We start from the raw sequence: 16222 nt of genomic DNA on the forward strand, positions 1-16222 counted from the left end.
GAATCCAGGATAACATACATACCTTTGGAATGTCAGGATAATTTCCTTTTTCCAGGGCACAATTTTCCACCAGACCAGAAGACCACAGAGCCCCTCATTGTTATTGTGTTAATTGTTAACTATCTTATACCCACCTATGTAAAAGTATGTGTCTGTTCGTTTTTTTATTCAATCCCAGAGATTTTCTAATCTATCACCAATGAATTTCATATAATCCCCTTATGCCTCTTCTTTTGATTGTAATGTATAAAATAAGGTGCAATACTGCTATTCTCTGGAGCATAGAGAATAGCTGTTGTGATTTTGCTTCCGGGCAAGTGTCAGTTTGGCTCAAACTCATAAAAATTCTCACAGGTTTGGATGTTTCTTAAATTGACACAAGGTTACTTGTGCTTCTTTCACTTGATTCCTCTTTTTGTTCTTAATATTCAGTGAAGTCGCAGTCCATCTCGATTGTGGAAAAGGAACCTGAGAAAGGTGGCTTTGCAGGGGAAGGGGTGATACGCTATGCGTCCCTGGCCAGGGATGGGGGTGACTGCAGCACGGCTCAGTGAGAGAGCCCCAGAGGGCAAGGAACCGCCAAGGGACCATCTTGGAAGGCCAGGGGAGTCGCTGTACCTCGGGAAAGGTCCAGGCTGTGTGTGTGTGTCTGGGTAAGACGATTTATTACCTTCCTTTGGAGTTTAGGGGAGCCCGTCTAGGAGAGGGTGGATCTGGTAGGAGCAAGTATTTGGCGTTACTTCGGGGCTCAGAGCCGGGTGCGGGGAAGGCGGAAGCGACGGCTGCAGACCCATCCCAGCACCCAGCGCTGTAACGCACAGGTACAGTGGGGCCCCCCATCCCCAATCCCCCGCCCCGCACTCCCCAGCCTCAGAGTCGGGGCTTCTGGGGACAAAAGAAGAAGAAGAAGCCGCAGAAGCAGAAGCAGAAGCAGGCGCAGCGCTGGGAGCGCCCACAGTCGCCTGGGCGCGAGCTCCGATTTCCCCTCCTGCGCCCCCGCACCGCCGGCTCACGCGTCCGCGCCGACGTCCAGCCGCGTGAGAGCCTCCGCCCGGCCCGCGGCGCTGCGTCCGCGACCCGAGCAGCCCCGGGGAGCGGCGGGGCCGCGCCGCCGGCCTCCAAGGGTTAAGTGTCGGCGAGCCTCCGAGGGGTGGGGACTCCGCGGTGCCGCGACTTCCGCGCGCCCGCCTCGGCCGAGCGCCGGGCTGTGGGCGCGGGACTCGGGGCGGGTCGGGGACGGGACGCGGCGCCCTCCGAGCGCCCAGGGGAAGCCGCGCACCCGGAGACGAAGACGAAAGAAACTGAGGCCGGGCCGGGCGTGGCCCGCACTCCTTCCAGGCAAGTAGGGCGCCGGGGGCGCCGCCCGCGCGGGTGGGCTGGGGCCCGGCGGCCGCGCGCGGCTCCCCGGCGAGCCCGGCCCCGCGTGGGGAGCGCGCGGCCCGCTCCGGGGGCGCACGGCGGGCGCGGCGCCGTCCTTTCAGCCACGCGGTGCCCTCTGATGGGAAAATCCACGCAACTTTCTACTGTTCTTGTAAGTTTCACTTTGACTGGAAAACCCTTTTTTTTTAAAGAAACCTCCGAGCCTTAGGCAAATAGCCCAGCGTCTTAACCGGCTTAAAGGTTCTGCGCGAGCCTCAGCCCGGCACAAAATGCTCACGGTTTGGGTTGTCTTATTTGGCCTCTTGCCCAAAAGCTAATTTGGATAAAAACCATTTGGGCAGGCAGCTGTGAGCTAGTTTTCAGTATTATATTAGTGAGGACCTCTCCACTTTTCCCTGGCAGTAAAATTTAAAAAATGGGGGGGAGGGGGGGTCTTTAAAATATGATCTATTTTAACACTTTAAATAGTGTGTTGGTTATAAACGGATTAAGCAACTCTTTTATATGTAAGCAGCTGGAGAGGAGCCGGGGTAGAATACTATCTTACTTCCTTTTGAAGCACTGGGAAGGCTACTCGTTCCAGCTGTGTGACACTTAAATATACACCACCTTTATGCTGTGGAATCATTTGCTCCTCGGGGCATTTTCATTAATTCGTTTCACAAATACGAGTCAGCTGATAAACCTGGTCTTTAAAGAATTCCCCCCTCCCCCAGACCAAACATCCTCTTCTAGGTCTCCTCCATTTCTTTTCTCTCTTATTTAAATAACCACCAAAAAGGGGGGGGGGGGAGCATCTGAATACTTTCAGCAATAAAGATGAATTTTTAAAAGCAACCTTCTTTAAACGACTTGAGGCCTCTTCTGCCCTCTCCTCTGGGCGTTTTGTCTCCATCGGCCCCTTGTCACCTGTGGAATCCAGTGTCCACGCATAGCTTTCACTTCTTACGACAGGCGGTCGACGGCGCCCTCCTGCTCCTCGAAATGCTCGCTTCGTTTGGCTGCCTGGTCGCCGCTGTCTCCTGCTTTCCCTTCCGCCCGCTGGTGCTCCTGCGTCTGCAGCTTCTCCTCCCCCAAACCACTCAGTGTGGGCCATTTTCCTTCCAGCCGTACTTTATCCCAAGGCAATTTCTATCCCAAGCCATAGTCCATGGCTGTGAATTACATCCGGAAACGTAAAGCTTCCAAATTTTTATCTCTAGCTTTGCTTCTCCTGGGCGCCAGATGCACACATCCAGCTGTTGACTCACCACCTCTGCCTGGAGGTCTAATAGGCATTTAAATGGGGTCTGTTCAGAATGACGGACACCACAACCACCCAGGCCTCCCTTCTGATTTCCCCTCGGTGAACGTTACCCCCCTTCAACCAGACTGAAACTCTAGGAATCATCCTTGATGCTTCTTTTTAGCTCAGACCCTGCATCCAAGCATCCAGCAAATTCCATTGACTCTGCCTTGAAAAGAGGTCTCGTCTGACCACATCTTACTCCCTTTCTCATGCAAACTACAGTCTGTCTTACCTAGATGACTGTGAAGTCTCCGATTTACTCTCCTTGCTTCCGCCCGTTCCTCTACAATCTTTCTACAAATAGCAGTGACTTTTTTCAAATATAATCAGTTTTCACTTCCCTTCAAAACCTGTTGGTGGCTACTTATCACAGTCATGAAAATCAAACTCTTACAATGGCTTCAAAGCCCTGTGTGACCCAACCCCTGACGGACTCTTTCTCTGACCTCATCCTCTCCCTCTCCCTTGCTTACTCCACTGTAGGGACCCTGATCTTGCCTCGATTCCCTTTGCCTGCCCTGGGCCTTTGCTCGACCGTCATGGGCTGTGCACCTTCGCTTCCCTCACTTCCCAGCAGAAATGCTCTATCTCAGCGATTCCTGCCAGAGTCCCGTTGTAACACTTTTTGCTACTGCCCCTCAGGTGGGTTGCTGTTAAATACTGGTATTCCATGAAGCTGCCGGTTGCTAGGACTCTCTAATATTAAAATGCACAACCATCTTTCTCTTGAGCCTCATTTTAATAAGATATACAGTCCGCCCTTGAATTCTGTGTTTTTATAAAATGTTCTTCCTGGTTGGGAGAAGATTTTCCCTTTAGTGCCAGTTCTCATTTTTAAATATAGGAAATGAAAGAACAATACCACCCAGTTTACAGAAAAGAATATGCAATAATGATTTTCATCAGTTCCTTTGCTTCAGTAGGAAGCAGTGGTCTCTGATTTGGAGACTTTCTGAATGGTGCCGATAACCGGTAATTTAAATGGAAAAGAAAAATGAAGTCACTTTTGTTCAGGAAATATTATACAAGTTTTTTAAGTGTAGGGACTAAGCAGACATCAGAATATCAAGATTTTACAGCAAAATTTACTTCTGTTTTTAAAATATATGGGAATGGAAATGAAAAACAATATTTTTATCTTTAGGAAAAGCTGTTGGGGAATAAAGAGACTCTTTAATTTATAATGCTTATTTATCATTTTAATCCCAAGGAACTTGTTCTGTGATGTTATCGGTAGTATATGTATTACTCTACCTTCTTTTAGAAAAGGAAAAGAATTGTTGTTTCAGAATTGGGATGCTTGAATAAATATGTGCAATAGAAGATTAAATAAAATTTTAAAAATAAGTGGATTTGGAATATAGATCAAAGAGAAGAATAGGAGGATTAAAAGGAAGCCAGGAGTGAAGTTAGAATCAAAACATGTGCCACAAGCTTCTGTCTGTGTGAACTAGAGAGCACCCAGCACCTGGAGCTTCCCAGCAGCTGAGCCAAGAGACAGGCTTCACAGATGAAAAAGCAGGTGCCCAGGGAAGGTCTGTTTGTGTATTTTTGCTTTTTTACCTGGTCGAAGCAGGTGTGTGAGTGTGTGTGTGTGCACACAAGCACGTGTGTGTGTGTGTGTTTTCAAGTAATTAAATGTCTACTTGTTCAAGGACCTGTTTTGGGTACTATGGAGAGGATACTGCTCTGTGGTGCTTGTAATTAAGGAGAATATTGGAGAATCCCGTTTTGGTTTAGAGTTAGCAAACCCAGACTCTTGGAAATTTTGCATATAGATAGAAAACAAGAGGTCAGAGTTAAACCTGGAGATGGGCCACACCCATCAGGAATGTGCAGGTGTGGCTCATAAGGAATAGACTATATGGGCACCAAGTGAACATGATCTCTGTTTAAAGTACAAAACCTAGAGAACAATTTTTTAGATTGTATTATCATTGTAGAAAAAGGATATTTATAGTTATACATACATTCACACACCTGCCAAACACAGATAACCAATGTTACCTTTTTGTTGTGCTTTTTTTCCAATCTACTCTAGTTTGTTTTACAAAGCTGAGATCATACTGTATATCCTATTTAATATTCTACATTTTTTCACTTATTATTATGGAAGCATTTTCTCATGCCATTAAATTATTCATAACATTCATAAATGTTTTCAATGATTTAATACAATTGAATTCTATTATGTTGTTGCTCTTCCCCAGCTTTTGGACTTTCTGATTGTTTACCTTCAGTGGAATTTTGGCTAGCCCATGACACTCTGTTAGTAATAAAAAAATACAGTGATATAACTCATACTTCAAAATTGCAGTAAAATGTCTTCATTGATCCTGTGACAAGAGAAAGCTGAGCAAATTGGAGGATCTGAAAGAAAAACCCATGTGCAGGGAGCTGGAAGAACAAAGGGGAGAGAGGCAGGAGATGAGGTTGGAGCTGAAGGAGTTAGATACAGGGCAGCATTGACCATAGTAAGAAATTTTTATTCTAAGAGCAGTAGAAAGCCATTGCTGGGTAACAAGCAAATGGGAGTAACTTGATCAGATGTATGTGTTTAAAAGATCCTTGTGGCTGCTGAGTGGAGAAAGGATTAGATTGAGCAGAGTGGACAAAGGAGACCAGTTAGGAAGCAGTGTAGTGGACTAGGGGAGAGATACTGATCTAGAGTGAAGATGTGGTAGAGAGGGAAAGTGGAGCAATCGGAGATGTATTTTGGAGGTTGAATAGACAGGACATGGTGGCAGCTGGAAGTGAAAATGTAGGAGAGGAAGGGGGGTCAGTGATGCCTCAGGTTTCTGGCTGTCATACCAGGCAAGTGATGATGCCATTCACCTTGATGGAGTATTCTGGGAAAATGAGGTGGAAGCTACCGCCCAGGCTACCAAGGAAGACAAGAGTGCTGTGCAATACATATTATAAGAGATGTGAGCAGGATATTATGGGTGTCCAGGGGGGGAGTACTTAACCTGACAGTAAAAGAAAATGTTTTCTGCCAAATACGATCCTTGAGCTGTGCCTTGAAATGCATGCACCATATTTATATTCACTTAATTTTCAGAAATGCAACATAATCGCTCATTTAAAAAATCCAACAAGATATATTTGGATTGACTAGTCCTATTCTGATTGAGTCAGTAATTTATATAATACAGAAGATAAAGAGCTATCTGTTTGGCTATCTCTCTAAACCTCAAAAACTATGTTAGTCATATTTGGAATTGTCTCATTCATTCATTCATTCTGAAGGTGTTTTTGAGTGGTTACTATGTGCGAGACTCTGGGGATATAGTGGCGTACAAGACAGATTTGGTCATTGTTCTAGTAGATTTTACAGTCTACTAATTTATAGCCTACCAGTGGGAAAAAAGAGAAACTGAACAGATAATCATACACGCTGTTAATTAAATGTAGTCGTGTTTAGTGCCTTGAAGGGAAGATACAGCGTACTACACTCCTATGGAGCCCATAACTCTAACCTTTCTAATACAAGCTCTGGTACCTCATGAAAAATACAGGCGCTGGTTTACTTAGACTATAAATAAGTATCAATAGGTAATATTTTCTAATTCTTTTATTTATACTGGGCCTTTGCCATCCTTATAGATTCTGTGCAACCTCCAAAAGAAGAAAATAAATGACAACTGATACGTAATAATGTTATTTCAGTATAAAATCAGGATGGATTCAAATTCCACCTATTCCTGAAAGTATTGATTACCCTAGTTGGGATTTAAAGGGTATTTTCAGCGTGAAGTGAAAGGCAAGTCCACATGTTCCTTGTCTGGAGGACACAGGTCTGTCCTGTCATGTCCTGGAATCATGGCACCCCCATGCTGTCGTCCTGGGGTCGGCAGACTTTTTCTGGAAAGGGCCGGATAGTAAATATCGTCAGCTTTATGGGCCATATGGTTTCTTTTGTAACTACTCAACTCTGCCTCTGTAGCATAAAATTAGCCACAGACAGTACATAAATAAGTGCGCGTGGCTGTCTTCCTATACAGCTATATTTACAAAACCAGGCGGCAGGCCATGTTTTGCTGCTGACCTGCTGTAACTCCTTGTCGTGAATTTGGATGCTGTACCAATCACAGGTTAGTTGCAGAGAACAGAATCTACTCTAGCTAGTTGAGGCAGAGAGGTATGCATTAGAAGGTATTATAAGATTTACAGTCTCATCAGGAAAGTTGAAGAGCTAGACTCCAGGTTGAGTTTCTAGGGAAAGCTCCTAGCACCACCTAGCAGCATTGGCCTAGTGTTTCTGGGGCCTTTGCCACAACCAGGAAACCTGCCAAATCAGGAAGCTGCCAGTTCCTGAATTACACCAACTCTGCTAGCGTCTTAACCAGCCACATAGCGGCCTCACGCTGTGCCTGCCTTCATATTTCACCCAGACGTGCAAGCACACCTGACTGGCAGAACCTAACTACATCTTCAACCCTAGCTTCAGGGGAGTCTGGGAAATAGAGCTTTTAGTACTTGTGTACAGGAAGTTCAGGAAGGTACACTGAAAGGAAGTTGGAATCAATTTTGCATGAGCAAATCTGCAGGATCTGCTACAGAGTACCCCTTTGATGACTTCACGTCCACACCCCCTTCTTTCCTTACCGAAACTTCCAGACAACAATCGTAATAGCAGTATGCTCTCTTCCAAGATAATGCAACTATCCCTCATAAAAACAGAAGTGCGTTCACCTTCTCCGCAGGAGGTAAAACCCAGAGTCCACAGGTCAGCACCTTATCGGCAGTGTTTGTCACGAACATTGTCCCCATGACCTAGCACACTCAGGAACTGAGTGGCTTCTCTGCTTTCCTAGGGAAAGGGGAAGCTGCAGAGAGACAGAACTGCCTGATGACTAGAGACAGAACTGCCTGATGACTGACGGGATGACAGCTCAGCCTTCAGAAGCTCCCACCCATGCCTTTCATCCTTTCTCCCAGCAAATTGCCTCTGTTTCTAGGCGTTCCTGGTATCACTTCTCTCAGTGAAATCCTCTCCGGACCCTGCGTTCATTTGAAGCTATTGGCCTGTCCTTTCCCTCTTAGCTGAGCTTTCCCCCTGCTCAGGCCCCCGCTTCCTTAGACTCCAGCACCCTGCATCTGGTGTGGGGCTCCCACCCTTGCTCTGTAGCTGCTCCCACACACCTCCAGGTGCTAAAAGTGGACTCTGGCCCCTGCTGGGCGCACGCCCTCCTCTGGCTCCAGATACCGATCCGATCAGTGCCTGATTTTCCTTCTGCTCCTTCCTCTCCTTTGTGGGCCCCTCCTCCTCAGGATGCCCTCAGGCCCTGCTTCTGTCTCACCTCTCCTTTCTTTCTACAGTTTCTCAGTTCCTTACGGGAGCTAGCACCCAACTTTTATCCCCCATACATAAAGATGCTCTCCTGAGCATGTAAGTGCCTATGTAAGTGCCTCCTGGACAGCTCCTCTTCTAGGTTACGGGGACCCCACGCTCCCTATATCCCAAACTGGATTAATTAGTCACACACACACACCCCATCTTGGAGAATGGCAACACCACCAAGTTACGCAAGGCTCAGGCTTGGGAGGCACACCTGATCCTTCTTTCTGCCACCCGCCCGCCTTTGTTACTTACTGCATGTCTTAGTCTTCATTATCATGTCCTTCCGTCAGGACTCTGCTTTCTCACTAGGTTATTGCACCAGCCTCTCAACGGATTGTTCTCCCAGTTGAAGGCCTTACCGCCTCCTAGCCTAGTCTCCTTACTGTAGGCATTTTAACCTGTTTAAAACAAGTCAGGCCTTGTCACTCCCCCACTTAACACCTACCAGGGGCTCTCTATCTGCCAACGAGATCAGATGCAAAGTATCTAGGCCCCTTAAGCTCTCTAATCCTGTTTATCTCTCCAGTCTTATCTCTCACCACTACCTTCTTCCAGCCCTCATAAAGGTGGACTGGAGCCACATAAACACCTAGTGCAAAATGATCCTAACAGAATTTGCCCTCTGATGCCTGTGTTTTTGTGAATGCTGGTTCCACTGCATGGAAAACGTCCACCTTTTTCTCGGCCTTACTAATGCATGTGCTGTTCCCTGCTGCAGGTGCCCTTCCTGAATGCTTTCGTAGCACCTGTCCTCCTGAAGGAAGCACCAGTGCAGTGTGTCCTACTTATCCTGGCTTCACAGCCCTAAAACCCAGCAGATCTCGGTGCAGAGTAAGTTTTCAACAACATTTATTAATAACATCGAAATGTATTGACAAGTGAAGAAACCATTGATTTTATGTGTATGTGCCACAAGATGGTGCTGTTTAGATAGGAAAGAAAACAAAGGCTGAAGGATTCAGGCTCTGTACTAGAGGTCTTAATTTTAAATGTGTTAAATTTCAGAGGCAGTGATTTAAACACAAAAGCATTTTCTGTGGTAAACACATGGACAGATTTAAAAATTGTATACATGTATGTAATCTATTATCAAATTATTACTGATTATTTGACTTACTGTTTGGGAGCTTCTCTTCTCAAGTTAAAAACGCAAAAATTAACTCTTAATTTTAGGGCAACAAACTTTTAAAGAAGGTGGTATTAGGGTTCTCCAGAGAAACAGGACTAATACGTCAGAGAGAGAGGAAGAGATGGGGAGATGAAGGGAGGGAGGAGATATATTTTAAGAATTTGCTCACATGATTGTGGGGGCTGGCAAGTTGGAAATCCACTTCCCTTTTCTATCTGTACTCATTCCCTTAATAATTTCATATAGTCTTTAGGTTTAAAATACAATCTACACACAGATAAATGCCAAATACACATCTCCTAGCTGGACCTCTCCCCCAGACTCCAGGCTCTCTATTCTGTGCTTAGTCTACATCGTTAGCAAATCTTGTCCTACACTGTGCTGTGTTGCGTATTATATTGAATTACATCAGGAGACATATAACGTCTGGCTGTCATCATTAAGACTGATCATTGGATTAGGGTGGTGAATCTGTTCTATCTTTGAATTTTTTTGTTATGTTCATTGAATTTTTTTTCCAGATGCATTGGTTTTCATTATATTGGCCTTTTAAAAGAAATCTCCATAGCTATGTCTTTTTTTTCAAATTGCTTAAATTTTCTTTCCTTTTTCCTGTCCATATTCTGTGATTTTTTTCAAGCCTTTCCACCATGTTTAACTGATACGGTTTTGATTTCATATATTTCATTCTTTGCTGTTTCTATTTTTCCCTGATGGTGTTGGGTCCTTGATTTGTCTACAGCTTACCCTCTCATCTAATTCTGTTATCTTTAATATTTTTATTTTATTGATTACATATTCTCTTTCGTGTCTCCCAGAGCATTATTCAAGGTGGTTGTCTATAATATAAGAAGAATGCACCGAGAGTAAACCATGCTGCTTTCTTCATTGAGAATGTCTTATAGCAAAAAAAGTCAGCTGAACTAAACAGCACACTTAACTGCTGTAGTTGTTTGACATCCTGGCACAGTCTCTGTATCTTGTCATAGACTGGCACCAAAAATTTCGGAGACTAGCAATTTGTCCATGGACTACACTTTGAGTAGCACTGTGCCAGAGCATAAGCATTTGTCGTGTAAATTTTTAGCTTCTTTGTTATATACTCAGTAACAGTAATAGCCGTTAAAATTTGGGGGCAGCAGTGTTCATAATAGTAGTAAACTGGAAACAGCTTACACATCCAGGAACAGGGGACAGTTATAGTACATCCCCATGCTGGAAGATTGTCATTATAAATAGGAGTGAGGACGTTCTCTGTGTGCTGATATGGAAAGCTCTGAGGTCCTAGAATTAATGGGAAAAGCAATTTGTCTGTATACTGGTGTTTGCCAGTGTGTGTATGTGTGTGTGAGTGCACTTACCTGCAGCAGCTAGTTATCAAGACAATGATGTTAAGTTGCCTTAACAAACCTATCTCAATGAATAGTGAAGATTGTTGTAATTGGCACAGTAAATAGATGTCTCTGAATGGTTTGACAGTTATTTTGTTATGCAGGGGAAGCTTCCATCTTTCTGCAACTTTGCATAGTAAAACCTTTTTCATAATGCAGTAACAAAGCCAGCAGTTAATCCTAACTGGTGAGGAGAGTTCAAATTCATTTGTTCTTATTATTTGGTATGTATGTATGTATGTATATAGCTGTTTAGAGTTATTATGCCTAGAATACCTCTTGGCGGTTGGCATAATATACTATGGAGTCAGAACCTGAAGTACAGATATAATAAATGACAGTAGATGACAATTCCTTCACTATTCAGAGGTGGCAGCAAACCCTTTCACTCTTTATATGCCTTAGGAAGAAGTTCTCTGTGATTTCTTATCTTTTCTTCCCATAACAATTTTTTACCATTTTTGCTGAATGGTTTCTTCTAAACCTGAATTATTTTCATATATGAAGCTGTGTTACTTATGTCATTGTGAATGTGATTCTGATTTCTTATTGAACTCTGGCCTTTGCCCATGAACAAAAAATAAAAATGCTCTGGAAAATAAACAGTGTGGGCCCATATTTTAAAATATGGGTTCTATATTCATGTATTCTAAATTTTCTCTTTTGATAAAAGAATCCCCCTTGTGACTGCCTATTTTGGAATTACATTACCAACATTATCTGAACATTTATTTAAATTAGAGTCACATGGAATACTTTTCTTTCAGGCTGACCTAATTCTTCCACTCTGAACACAGAAATTTTAAAATAAAAGAATGAGAAAATCACAAGTGTTTGTTTCTATATTTCACTTCCAAACTGAGATGTTAATTTTTCCCTAGGGGAATAAATAGTTTTACTCAGTATTCCCAGGATTAGCTGGAGAAAAGTATTCCTTACTTTTCATAACCCTTCTTATAATTTCTCCACCAGCCCCATGACAGCACTGATGCCTGACCTTAGACAAACAAGAAAGCTCCAAACCAGGGAGATTTTTGCATTTTTGATCTTTTTGTGCTGCCAGTAGAGCTGCCTGCTGGCCAGCTTTAGGGTATTTGCATGCTGTACTGTATTTGTGTTTGATGTAAAAATAAATTTTATACTTAATATTTGAATATTCTGTTTCTTTAGCTTTTCATGTTTCTAATCTACATAATAATTTGATAGTGGAGGAGTTGGATTTTAACTCCAGATGGATAGAGTGGTGTGGAACCTCTTCACTACAGTACCAAAGTAACTCATTTTAATCTGGAGGTTCATAGTGCTAATATAGTACCATTTAAAAGTTCCAAATGCCTCCTATTATATTCCCCTGGACCCTCGGTTTAACTTATCCTTGACTACCTGTAGTAGTCCTTTGAAGCTCACAAAAAACAGGTGATTTTGTTTCTCAATGATCTGATATTTCTTTTCTTAGGACCTATATATTATCTTTTTTAGCTTTTCACGTTGAATGCAAGTTTCTAGCTTTAATGTTTTGATTACATTTACAGTGTTCTTCTCTTTGTTATTTCTTCTTTTAGAATGAAAAGAAATGCTGAGAAATAAAGCTTTTCTCCTCTGACTTGGATGTTTATCATGGGTATCGGGAAGTCTAAAATAGATCCCTGCCCTCTTTCTCTCTCTCTGGGTAAAAGCCACAGTGTGGATACAAGTGAAAGACGTCCTGAGTCAGATTCCAGGAGACGCAGCATCTCCCTGCGCGATGTCGCTGCGCCCGGCGGCACAGTGGAGACAGCCGCAGGAGAGCAGGGGGGAGCTGCGCGCGGGGACGGGGGCCCTGAAGAGGAAGCGGGAGAAGACGTGTTCTTCAAGTTTGTGATACTGCACGCAGAGGAGGACACAGACGAAGCCCTCAGAGTCCAGGATCTGCTCCAGAATGACTTTGGCATCAAACCTGGAATCATCTTTGCTGAGATGCCGTGTGGCAGGCAGCATTTACAGAATCTAGATGATGCTGTCAATGGGTCTGCGTGGACCATCTTACTGTTGACTGAAAACTTCTTAAGAGATACCTGGTGTAGGTTCCAGTTCTATACGTCCCTAATGAACTCAGTTAACAGGCAGCACAAATACAACTCTGTTATACCCATGCGGCCCCTGAACAATCCCCTACCCCGGGAAAGGACTCCCTTTGCTCTGCGAACCATCAATGCCCTGGAGGAAGAAAGTCGTGGCTTTCCTACACAAGTAGAAAGAATTTTTCAGGAGTCTGTGTATAAGATACAGCAAACTATATGGAAAGAGACAAGAAAAATGGTACAAAGGCAATTTATTGCCTGAGATGGAACAGAACAAATGGCTGGCTCTTGTCTCATAAAACAAATGATTTGTCTTCACTTGAGAAAGCGGTTTCCAGGAAAAGTTTAAATAAAACAGATCCTATTCTTATAGGAACCTAGGGAGCACAAGGAAGATAAATTTCTGCTGGACAATCAAAGAATTGTGGTACTTTTTGATGTTTCAGTAAAGTCGAGAATGTCAGTTTCAAGAACACTAGTGTCACAGTTTTCCTAGTTCATGAGTATGACAAAGGATATTCTCAATTCACAGTCTTTGTGTTGAACCTTGAACAAAAACTTGTATGATAGACATTTTAAATATATAACACTTTTCCCTGGCTGGGTGGCTCAGGTGGTTGGAGCGTTGTCCCATACACCCAAAGGCTGCAGGTTCCGTTCCCAGTCAGGGCCCATGCCCAGATTACGTGTTTGATCCCTGGCTGAGGCGCATACGGATGCACCTGATCGATGTTTTTCTCTCACATCCATGTTTCTCTCTCTCCCTCTCTCCCTTCTCCCCCCCCCCCCGAAATCAATAAAAACATATACTCAGTTGAGGATTAGGAAATAACAATAATAATAATTTAAAAACATTTTCACTGAATTTTGTTTTCAAAGGACATGCATAAGAATGGCCCAAGGGATCTGATCACCCCTCCTCCTTGAGACACCCCTCATGAATGTTGTGATAAAGCATCCACCCAGTTGTTACCCAGAAATCTGGTTAGCCAGAATAGAACATATGGAATGTTGAGTGCTGATGAACATGAAATCAGAAATAGACGTGAGAATGGTGGGACTTTTCAAAAGAATCCAGTCAAATGTATTTTTCTTTCTGCTGGAATTTGCATATTTGGAGGCAAGTCCCACCACTGGTGGTCAGAGACTCCATGGAGCAGGGTTGAGATGTCCTGAGAGCCCGAAGCTCCCCATGTTGGTCATCTTCTGTAATCAGGGCTTCATTTGCAGAGTTTCTGAAAGGTGTATGATTGTGTGTCCTCTGCCAGATGTTTTTTTAAAATCAGTTACCTCTCTTATGGCAACCTTTAAAAATTTCTCTCATGTACAGGGTTCTATCCAGGAAATATTTCTCAGGTGTTGAGAGTAGTCTCTCTCTGTGTCTCTGTCTCTCTCAATATTTAGAGTTGGGATAAATAGAAGTAGGAGATGTGTTTTATCACCTCCTAGTGTCCCACACTCATAGCAACTCAGAGAAGCCCCAGACAGACCTATTCCTTTCCCTGACAGCCCTTCTGCCCCAGCTGAGATTCAGGGAGAGTCAAGCAGAGACCAGGATGGAGTGGGGTGTGAATCATGTCATGTTATAATGCAAAAAGTGCCAATGGAAGATCCGGAGACCTGGGCCTAGTCCAGTCGCTGCCACTGAGGATGAATGTGACCATAGGCAAGCTGCTTACCCTCTTTATCTGTGAAATAAAAGGACTGGACTGATGGGTCTGTAAAGACCTTTGTTCTCTCCCAGAATGTGAACAACTAGGAACCAGAAATGGGAACAAGCAAAAACCAGAATTTTGTAATGTGATATATAATAGTTTTAGGAGACTTTATATATGTTTACAATGAAAGAGTTTTCTTATATGTTTACAACATTCCTCATGCTGTCCATTAGACTTTTATAGTCACAGAAAAAGGAATAACACTTGCTTACATTTTAAAGAATATATTTTTATAGGGACCCTTGAGCAAAGACATCCTGCCTGATTTTTCTTTCTCTTTATCCCACTTCCCAGTGTCTGCTCCCATCTTTCTGCAGTCCACCCCTTCATACCAGGAGCCAAAGTCTTCCCTGAGGAACATTCCCCCATAATCTTGCAAGAAAGTCTAGGCTCCTTCTATACTAATACTTATTAAAGAGGAGATTGTTTTCAGTGCACGGTGACATTTTCTTAACCTCAACCCCCTTTCTATCATAGTGGCTTACTATCTTTTTCAGTTTTAATAGTAAGTATTCTTTTTTTTTGCCATACTGCTTCCTGTGTCTCAAATTTCATACACCAACAAAACATTAATCACCCACTCTTCATGCCTGCCACACTCAGCAATTGCTGCTGGAAAGTATTTCTTAAATAAATGTTTTTATTCTTTACCCTTGACTAAACTTGATTATTACTAACTCTATTGAAGATTGTGGAAAAGTATTTTGAAAAGAGGCATTAATCTGTACTCCTCTGTAGAGCACCAGACACAATGTCTCGCTCTCTTTGGAGTTCAATATTTTATGATGAAAAATGCTAAGTACTGAGTAACTGTACATGTTGAACTTGACAGTTGTAAGCAGTATCAAAATAGCTAAACTGAGGCTGAAAAGAGGTAAAGGTGGGGGCTTAGTCACATGTTTGTGTGCATATATATACGTGCACATACATAGATTTAGGTTTACACACACCCCCTCAGGGAAATTCTGGAAAATTGTGTCACGTGCTAGAGAGCTCCCATTTTGAGTTCTCTGTGGGCCTGTCACCCACCCTGGAGCTTCACAGAAGAATCTGAGTTGTCAGGATTCTCAGCTATAGGAAACTGAAAACCCAATGCACATGACCTACACCATAAGGTAAACTTACCATCCACCTTAACAAGAAGTCCCCTAACATGGTGCCTCAAAGATGTCATTAAAAATGTGGGTTCTTACATACAGTGGAATATTATTGCGCCTTAAAAAGGCATAAAATTCTGATACACGCTACAACATAGATACAACCTTGAAATCATTAAGCTAAGTGGAAAAAAGCCAAACACAAAAGGGCAAATACCGTATGTACCTAAAATAGGCAAATCCTAGAGAAAGAAGCGTAGAGGCGGCCAGAGCTGGGGGAGGGAAGAATGGAGGGTCATGTTTGATGGTTGCAGGGTTTCTTTGGGGATGATGACAAAGTTCTGGAAATGGATAGTGGCGGTGATGGTTGCACAACATTGTGAGTGTACTTAATGCCACTGAACTGAATGGTTAAAATGGTAAATTCTGTGTGTATTTTACCACAATAATTTTTAAACTCCAGGTCCTTGCCATATCTTAGCTCAGTCATCTGCAGTGTTGCTGTCCAGCTCCCCTCGGTTGAACCATGATTGTTTCACTGTCAGCACTGTATTCAGACATGACGGCACCCAGCCGTCTAAGGCCGCAGGAGGGATCCACCCAGGTGAGGAAGACAGTTTCATCACTGCTTTATTGAAAATTGCCTATACATGGGATAATGTGAGTTGGTTTTATTATTTTAAAAGTTTCTCCACCTGCACCTGAGTGGATTTCTCCCACCACCTCTCCTTCCCCTAACCCCTCCAGTGCCAGTGCTGTGGAGTCAGCCCATCTGGGTTTGAGTCCCACTCTGTCCTCTCTAAAATGTGATCTTA

General features: G+C 43.4%; 1 protein-coding gene across 2 annotated transcripts; it reads left to right on the forward strand.

Moving 5' to 3' along the window:
* Positions 1–687: 687 nt before the first annotated feature.
* TICAM2 (TIR domain containing adaptor molecule 2) lies at positions 688–14953 on the forward strand. 2 transcript variants are annotated; one of them, XM_081131596.1, is made up of 3 exons: positions 688–1338; positions 8731–8843; positions 12095–14953. In XM_081131596.1, the coding sequence occupies exon 3, from the start codon at positions 12141–12143 to the stop codon at positions 12852–12854; it is 714 nt and encodes a 237-aa protein (XP_080987722.1). In that variant the 5' UTR covers positions 688–1338; positions 8731–8843; positions 12095–12140; the 3' UTR covers positions 12855–14953. The 2 variants fall into 2 exon arrangements, with proteins under 2 accessions (XP_080987722.1, XP_080987723.1); XM_081131597.1 differs by lacking the exons at positions 688–1338; positions 8731–8843 and adding an exon at positions 1466–1531.
* Positions 14954–16222: the final 1269 nt, after the last annotated feature.

This window comes from Miniopterus schreibersii (assembly GCF_964146895.1).
Source record: "Miniopterus schreibersii genome assembly, chromosome: 3".
In the NCBI taxonomy this organism is placed as follows: Eukaryota; Metazoa; Chordata; class Mammalia; order Chiroptera; family Miniopteridae; genus Miniopterus; species Miniopterus schreibersii.